Source organism: Nestor notabilis, unplaced genomic scaffold, assembly GCF_000696875.1.
Source record: "Nestor notabilis isolate BGI_N333 unplaced genomic scaffold, ASM69687v1 scaffold35470, whole genome shotgun sequence".
Classification (NCBI taxonomy): Eukaryota; Metazoa; Chordata; class Aves; order Psittaciformes; family Psittacidae; genus Nestor; species Nestor notabilis.
This window is the reverse complement of record NW_009913069.1, coordinates 833-9,599: the sequence shown is the minus strand read 5'-3', so window position 1 is coordinate 9,599 and position 8,767 is coordinate 833. Positions and strand designations below refer to the sequence as shown.

The window sequence follows — 8,767 nt, the reverse complement described above, 5'->3', positions numbered from 1 at the left end:
CCCTTAAACGAGCTGCAGCAATGCATCCAAGTGTAGCAAGCATATTTGTTTCTCAGGTCTCGATACACACCCTACCAAGACCAATTTCTTGGGTTTGTCTTAATGCCACATTTAACTAAAAAGAATGTTTCTGTGATATTTTTCCTATTTTATTTTACAGTTCCTTACAAGCAGAAAATGAAATCTAATATATGTTCCCTTTGTCTGTCACTGTACACTTTCTTCTCTGGACCTCTTTCTTGGGGGGTGGGGTTATGGAACTGCACTAGGCCATTTTACAGGTTTGTTGGAGAACTTCAAAGTGAGAAGTTGTTCACAGAACAGAGATTCCTTCTTACAACTGATGGTATTTGGAGGACATGTTTCCACAGTTGCAAACAACTTTGGAAATAAATAGACAGAGCTATGGTGGCCTGAACTAGCGGAGATGAGAAGGTTGTCAGCTACATGGCTGCCCAGCCTGTAAAGGGTCCCTCTAAACATTCTTTAGTTAAAGGTTTCTGTCATTTAAGCTGGTTTCAAATAACATGAAATGTAATTTAGGCCCTTACAAAGCAAATCCTCTCAACTCGATGAATTCTTAATGCCCTGGTATGCCTTGAAACAATCCCAGTACCTGGCTGGAAACTGGGGAATAGTTTGGTCACATGCAAAGTAGAGGTTTCCTCTGTGATCTGGGGTTTTTTTTTTTGTGGCCATTCAGGAGGTGAGCTCCCCCTTACGTGTGTGCATGTGTTCAAGTACATTGGATACTGCAGCTTATAGCTACACAAATAATGGTAAGGACTCCTAGGCTCCTGCTATTCCAGTACAGAAGAAAAAAAATCCCAGTTCTCTTCTGGAGCTGAAAAACAAACTTCTGGGTTCTCCTAGGGCATTTAACCTGAAATAGTCACCTTATTTTTGAGCCTGCTGCTGGATTTCAGTTAGTTCTGAAACTCCAAGTGATGGAGTTGCAGTATAGCTTGAGGTGTTAGTAAACTCTTCCCAGTCTCTTCCCTTCCCTCTCAGCTTGGCCAGAGAATTCTGTGGAATTCCACAGAATGGGCTCAAGAGAAAGTAAGGTCTGCCAACTCCATTTAGTCTCCTGTGATTCTAGGTGAAGCTCGAGAGCAATTTTGCTTCCATCATCTTTGCCATCATGGTTCTGGAAGGACTTGGTCGTTCACTGGATCCTGAACTGGACATTCTAGAGGCAGCCAAACCACTGCTCATCAAAACTGCAGCTTCTGTTCTCAAATAGACTCCTGTGGCTGCTGCCCTTCTGCTGTGCAGGGTTACTGCCTGTGCCATCAGTGAGCTGACTGAGCAAGAAGCCGATGGTGAGAAGTTGTGTATCTGGGGGACGCGCCATGCAGAGGTTACTCTCCATTAATGTTGCCTTCAGTTGTTTCAGCCAAGCACCAGGCTGAGATGATCAGAATTCCAGAAACCAGGAAGATTGCACAATTGGAGACTTCTGACTCATCGCATAGTTCTAAGAGCTAATAATGCGCTCTGGTAATTTTTAAACTGACATATCATGTAGTTTAGGTGCACACAATCACTGCAGCCTGATGAGAAAAGCAGTCTGACTTGTCTAGAAGTCTTAAAAAAGATGTTCATTGATCCAGTCTGTTTTGAAATACATCAGGTTAAATATGTAAAGTTGTTATACTGACTTACCTGTCACTGTGGTATGAGAAATGGTGTTCCAACACCACCTAAGCAATTCATTCAGGCTGAAAAAAAGCCAATAACCCTTTTTGTCTTTTGCACTTTTTGCTTCTACCTTTATTGTAGAAGCGTCCTGAGATCCTGCAGGGAGTGGTCTGCTCTTAGGCATTTGGGATGATAAAAACAGACCAGGCAATTGGACACCCCCTCCCCACCACTCTAGCACAATACAAATAAACAGCAAAAGAAAATACTTGCTTAGGCAGGAGACCTAATTCCATAATAAAAAAAACAACTTTTGGGAATATTTGTACTGGTCTTAGTGTTTTGTGTTTGGGTTTTAATTTAAGCTTGAAAAAAGTCTTTTTTTCTTTCTCTGTGTGCTTCCTTCCTACCATCCTCCTCTCTGCTCCCCTAGTCTCACCCTGGTCAACTCAAAGCTTTAACTAATGTGCAAATTCTTGCCTTTTGTTTCCAGTAGTTTGCAAAACAAGGAGTCCAAGCATTTTCCTAATGGATGGAAAAAACATTGTGAATGTGTAATTTAAATAAAGCCGGCAAACCGTGGCTTTTACAGTCATTTTAATAGCATTAAGCTTATTTCATATGGCTGCATTTTAATAGTGAGAACACAGGCTACAAACGATCTGAGATACTCTAATACTAAATATATTCCCAGATACACTGTATGTGAACTTGTAGCAGCACAGGTTTTCTGCAGTGGTCTGTTTTCAGATGGCTAGGCAATCAAAAGAAAAACTTTAAGCAGACTATCTGTTGCTTTATGGTGGTTATAAAATAATGATTGATACATATAAATGAAGCCTGAAAAATAAGTTTAAATTCTGCTCACTATATTTAATGTATTTTCCTTTAATCATTACATGTTCCACTTCTAAATGCTTAAGGATAAAGGCAGCAGTAGGGTTTGAGACTAAGTTTTAGGTTTGTTTCCGGAAGGCTAATAGACTTCAACACATCATGAGGTACAACTGTTAACTAGCACATGATTTTGTGTAAAGGAGAAACATAAAATCACAGAATGGTTTGGGTTGGAAGGGACCTTAAAGCTCATCCAGTTCCAACCCCCTGCCATGGGCAGGGACACCTTCCACTAGACCAGGCTGCTCCAAGCCCTGTCCAACCTGACCTTGAGCACTGCCAGGGATGGGGCAGCCACAGCTTCTCTGGGCAACCTGTGCCAGCGCCTCAGCACCCTCACAGTGAAGAATTTTTTCCCCAATATCTAATCTAAATCTCTCCTCAAAGAAGAAGAGAAGCAAGAGACCCCAAACTTTACATTAAAGAAAGCCTCCATGTGCTGCCAGCACCAGCTTTCCCTCTCCCACTTCCACCTAGCCTGAGGGCCTACAGCACTCTGCAGCCTGGGCTGAGTCCATCAGCTGTGCAGGTCGGGGGCACAGCCACCCATCTGCTTCCTAAGCACATTTCAGTCAACTTTTCAAGAGCCTAAACAGAGCTCAAATCAAATGCCAGAATTCCATGTGTAAAATGCTAAACTGTGCCTCACGTGTAGTTGCCATATATGCAGCAAATGATAATTTTTTTCAGACCTTAAATGCCTAAGCCTTCACCCTTTATTTAGGATCATCTTTCCTTTTTCCCCTTTTTTTAATAAAAATCCAGGACGGTTCATGCATATTATGGATCCTAAAGTTAAAAATATTCCTTTTAGCTACTAATGCCTTAGAATAGTTTGTAAACATCTGCCTGAGACTTCACTTTAACTGCCTTTTTGGGGAAAGCTGAAGGCATAGCCGCTGAGTTCTCTCTCAAGGAATGAAGTCTAAGCCTTAGTGTTAAGAAGCTGGTGGTCATTTAAAAGATTTGGCAGAATTACAAAGGAGCTTCCTTTTACAAGTTTAATTTTTTTCTTTCGAAAACTGTTGTTGTCACTGATGCTGTGGTCCTGGAAAAGGGGTGAATTTTCATTCTACTAACTCTTTCTGCTGAGGGATGTGCCAGAAAATGTGAAACATGTTTCTAAGCGCACACAAAATGTCAAGGCAACAACATCTACATTTTGTATCTAGTTTTGTTCTAGGTGTTAGTTAAAACAAGGTATTGCAAATATTAGATATATTTCAGCATAGTTTTATGTAAATTAACATCCTTCAATAGAGCTCTGAGAGTTCCAGCAAACAAAATGTGCTGTGTCCCTTCTCCTTTCCTAAGTATCCATGTGAATGAACCGGTTACCTCTCTGGCTACCCAAGGCTGACAACAGAATTCTCTGTGACACAGCTGTTGTATTTTGTACCTCTGATGATACGAGGAAGAGGGACAGCACTTCAGGATGTGACAAGCATAACCTCCTCCTCCCCTTTGTGAAAGAAGGCACCTCCACTTGCCAGAGTACAGCATGTTTAAAAACCTCTCCTGCTGCAGAGAACTGTCATTCGATGTGCCTTATACTGCTTCCTTTCAAGGGAGGGGACCAGCTGGCACCACATGCTTCACTAAGGAAAGTCAGTAACACACTCAGAAAATCAAAGAGTCAAGAGCAAGCAGCATTGTGAACTTCAAGTGGTAACTGCGTTTTGCCCTACGGCTGGAATGGGGAATGTCTATAGCCCTCCTGGCTACTGCAGATTCTTACATGATTTGTTAACTGTCAGTTTACCAATTCATTTGTCTTTGTACCATTCTCCTCATTCATTCATGGTGAACAAAAGGTCTGTTTATTCTGACCAGGTGCCCTATCTTGAGTATCTTTCTGACATAAGATTACCTGCTTTGGAGACTGCCAGCCTGAACACAAGATTGTAGGCAAAACAGGCTGCGAAGCCCAGCACGGGGCTTGGTGATCCTCCAGAGACAGGTATGTCAGAGGACAGACATTTTGCACATCACAGTGCCTGGAAAGGGTGGCTTGTCACCAAAAATAAAACACTTTCCTTTTTGCATTTTGGCCTTCTATAAGTTATTCCTCCTCTAGGGGAGTGGCCTGCGTATTCCAAGCAGTACATAACCCTGATTGTGGAAGATCTACACTTACCTGAAGCCCAAGCTGGAGGGTTCCAAGTTGCCTTACCAGGTTTCCTGTAACACCTCACCTGTCCCTGAATCCCTGCCCTGCCCCCTACAGCAGTTTTGGAAGGAAGTAGCACAACCCTAAAGCCAGGTTGGACGGGGCCTTGAGCAACCTGGTCTAGTGGAAGGTGGTCCCCTCCCATGGCAGGGTGGTGGAACTAGATGAGCTTTGAGGTCCCTTCCAAGCCAAACCATCCTATGATTCTGTGAACAGGTATATGGACTTCTCTATAGATCTCTGCAGCTCACGTGCAAGGGGGTACTTGTTAATAATGGGAACTGCAATGGATAATTTACATTGTATTTTAGCATGTACGTTTCCATTGCCGCAGGGTTGGTTTTGTTTTTGCTTCCAGCTGGTGTCCAGCTCTCCTTCCCCATTTTTCATATAACATAGCAAGGCAAGTCATATGACAGCATCACTTAACCACACTTCCTATTTTATGAGGTCCTTGACCTTAAAGAAATGTGCTCTTCTGGCACTGGTCTGGAAGGCACACAGCAGGGCAGGAAGTTCACAGAATGCAGTAGCGGAATGGGGAACTTTTCAGGCCCGTGTTTCATTTCCCCACAGGCTTGTGTTAGCAAGACATAACCTCTGCCTGTGCTTCCACCACTTCACGTGAGGGACTCATTCCCAGGGTGTTTCTCCTGACCTTCATTCTTGTTCTTCACCTCCTACTGTATCTATTGCCCATGCCTTCACCTACGTAATTCCTTTCTCTGTCATCCGCATCTTGAAAGCAGTTACAACCTGATGCTCCTCCACCAGGCTCTAGGTCTTGTGCCCTTTGAATGACTTTTATAACTCCCAGGTTCCCTGCTGCTCCACTCTGAATTGCCCCATGACACTGTCACCAGCCTCTGACTACAACTTTCCACTACAGGCACCAACTCCTTGAAGCCCCGCAGAAAGAGCTGGGCCCCTCAAGATGCCTTTGGGATAGAAACTCAGCAGTATGACTGTGTCTCATTAAATACCAAGGTAGCTCTTTGGCTGCAGAGTTGGGTCTGTCAGCAGGGCCGCTTAAGGCAAAAGAACAGTTTTGACAGAGGTGGACTAGAACAGTAATTCCAGAAAGAAAGGTGTGAAGGTCCCTTCCAACCCAAACTGTTCTATGATTCTATCAAAGTGAACTCTGGATGCAATGAGAAGGAGATGAAAGACCTTTCCAGAAACCATAATTCACTTATCACAACTGCATTCGAGCACCCAGGCTTGAGCACTGACACACAGCTACAAGATACAAAGCAGGTCTGTGAATGCCTCAAGGGCCTGCTTACCCACTCTGCAGCTTCCTTATGCTAGCAGTGATGCCCGGAGCATCAAAAGATTCTGTTCTCTGAGGTACTGCTGGAGGTCGCAGAGTTTTTGGCCTTCTTTCTCCACCTTCTGGCGTGAACGGTCTCTGCTCTGGAACACTCTCCCTTTGGCAGCCTGCTGCTTTTTTTGTTGCTTGTCCTGCTCCCATGATTCTTGTTCCAACACTTCCTGCCGTGACTGCATTCTGCTCCTGAGAAAATCCTACATAAATGTAAAGACATTTACAATTGCACAGCCAGCTTTCATGCTGAATTTCATCCACAATTATCAGCAGCAGAAGCCAGAAATGGGTATAATCTACGGAAATTCATTCCTTGCATGCAGAAAGACTCTTTCTGTGGCAGATATGGAGAATTTTACTTCCCATCTTTCATCTTTGTGTGTCAAAAAACTCCATTACCCTTCATTTATTTACCTTTAAATAATATTGGATATGAAACAGGTGAAAGACAAGTACTCTGAATGGTGCCACTGCTGGAAACATGGTAGTATGGGAAAAACATTTTGGACGTGCCCTTACCAGCCTTTCTTTCTCTTGTTCGAAGCTCCTTTCATTGCGTTCTGCCTGGAGCATCTCTCTCTGCACACGCTGTGTCTTTAAGAACTGCAACTTCTGACTTGCCTTCCTCTTCTCCTCCTCTGGCAAGAAGGATTCCTTCCTGCTCCTCTCTGTCCTAGCAGCCTGGAGCAGTGCCATGTGCTGCAAAGCTCTGTCTTCTTGCTCCAGCCGTTTCTCCAGCTCTTGCAATGTTCTCTGACGCAATCGCTGCCTGTTTCCGAAACAAAATCTCTCAAATTTCTCAGCAAGAAAGAGCAATAGAAGAGTAAGACAGTGCATGAGGCACAAAGCAGATATTCTGGCAATCTGTGCTCTGTTAATATTCCAGGACTCTTTGTTAGGCTATGAGGGTTAAACCTGTGTCCTAAGCAGAGGTGGCAAAAACCCCAAATGGGCTGGTGCTGTCATCTCCTCACCTGCGGATCTGCTAACCTGGTGTGGCTGGGTTGTGCAGACAGGGCTGTAGGACTAATCCACTCAACTGGGTGGCTATGTGTATTGGTGGTAGAGCCAAAGGGGCAAAAGAAGATATGGGGGTGAAGATCTGCTGAGCTTAAGTCAACTGGGACAAGGAACACGGATTTGGGAGACAAAAGAACTTTGGGTCTGAGGATGAGGTTGAAGGAACTTTGTCCTTGAAAGTAAGTCTGAAGGCCATGTGTACCCACTTGCCTATACCTCAAGGTGAGGTATTTTATTCCTGTTAGTAAAGCACCATATTTAATCCTGTTAGTAAAGCACCATGACCCCTCTGCAGAGACTTGTAAGAAGCACAGCGTGTGATGTTCAGAGATGAAATGAGAGCACCAGGGAGCAGACATCACCAACGTTCTCACAATTACTACAAAAACATTCAGCTCCTACGTATCACCTCTGACTGTCCCTGCGCAGCTGGTGTCGGATGCCGTCTGCCTCTTGCTGCTGCTCCCTCTTCAGCTGCCTCTGTTCCTCTTGCCATCTTTTGTGCTCAATCTTGGCTCTGTTGAAGTCCATCTCCTTCCATCTCTCCTGAGATGCACCATTAAGTGTTGATTTCTAAGAGGAAAAAAATCAAACCAAACCTCTTAATCTCATCAGCCTATTTTCCTAATGCAAACTTATAAACCAGAACATTTTAGACATCTAATGTCACTCCTGAGCTCTGGAAGCCACACTGGCTCATAAATGCTGTTGTGTCACTTCCCACCCATGAAACCACTGAGTATGATGCTAAAGCCTGTGCAAAAGAATAGGCTTAACCAACAAAGGGGTGTCTGAAAATCCAGTGGTAAGAGTTCTCAGGTCAGTAGGTTGTGCTGTTCTGGTTGTTCCAGCCAATGCTTAAACTGCCCAATCTTTGTGTCAGCTCCTGGTTTGGATGAAAACTACAAGTTCTGGCCACAAGTCAGATTACAGATTCCTAATTAGATTTTATGAGAAAGAGAAACATCTGCCTCCTTCTGGCCAAACACAAAGTCTTCCCGGAGTTCTCTGCAGGTGTACTAACTCTTCACTTCCTGCTTGAGATTTCTACCCAGAGTCAAGGAGTCTCTGTTTACTTCTGTAGTAGCTGCATTTCAGTGCTGGGCACTGTTCCTAACTTGTATTTTAAAATGCACTGTGTTGTGTAAAGAGATGAAGGAGCACCTACAATGGCTTCTTTTCACAGCCATTTATTTCTTTTGTACTCCTACAGTGCCCTCTATGACGGAAGGAGCAAGGGAACATCACCAAAATAGATGATCTTAAGGTCCTTTCCAATCCTAGCCATACTATGGTTCTGTGATATTCTCACGTGACATAAAGAAATCGCTTGATCCTAACAGCTAAATCTAGTTTGGACCAAATACTTACTGTAATGCTTTTGTCTTTTAGAAGATTGAGGGTTGTGGATCTCCTAGGCTGCACACTGGAGGTGCTGTGTGGCCTCTGTGCACGCAGAGCTGATTTGATGGTCAGGCTGTCTTTCTCTAGTGATTGATTCACTTGGTCAAAGAAGCTTTGGCGCCTGAAAGGAACCAAAGCACTGGTTCCCCTGGCAGGGCTGCCTTGGGAATGCTGGATTGGAGCTTCTGCCACTCTGGACTCAAAAAGACCTTTCAAATAAATTAGGGCAGGGACATACGAGGTTATAGGCAGCTTATAAAAATAAATATATTTTTTATTTAAAGTCTTCTCACATAAAATATATTCAA

General features: G+C 43.8%; 1 protein-coding gene across 1 annotated transcript in view; it reads left to right on the top strand.

The window, feature by feature from the left end:
• ADCK2 (aarF domain containing kinase 2) overlaps nucleotides 1-1,243 on the top strand; it is a gene marked incomplete at its 5' end in the record, with an annotated part of 9,929 nt that extends 8,686 nt beyond the window's left edge. The window contains one exon of the mRNA XM_010022623.1: nucleotides 1,100-1,243. Coding sequence (XP_010020925.1) covers nucleotides 1,100-1,243 — 144 coding nt within the window. The remainder of the gene's footprint in view (nucleotides 1-1,099) is intronic.
• Between the last annotated feature and the right edge of the window lie 7,524 nt (nucleotides 1,244-8,767).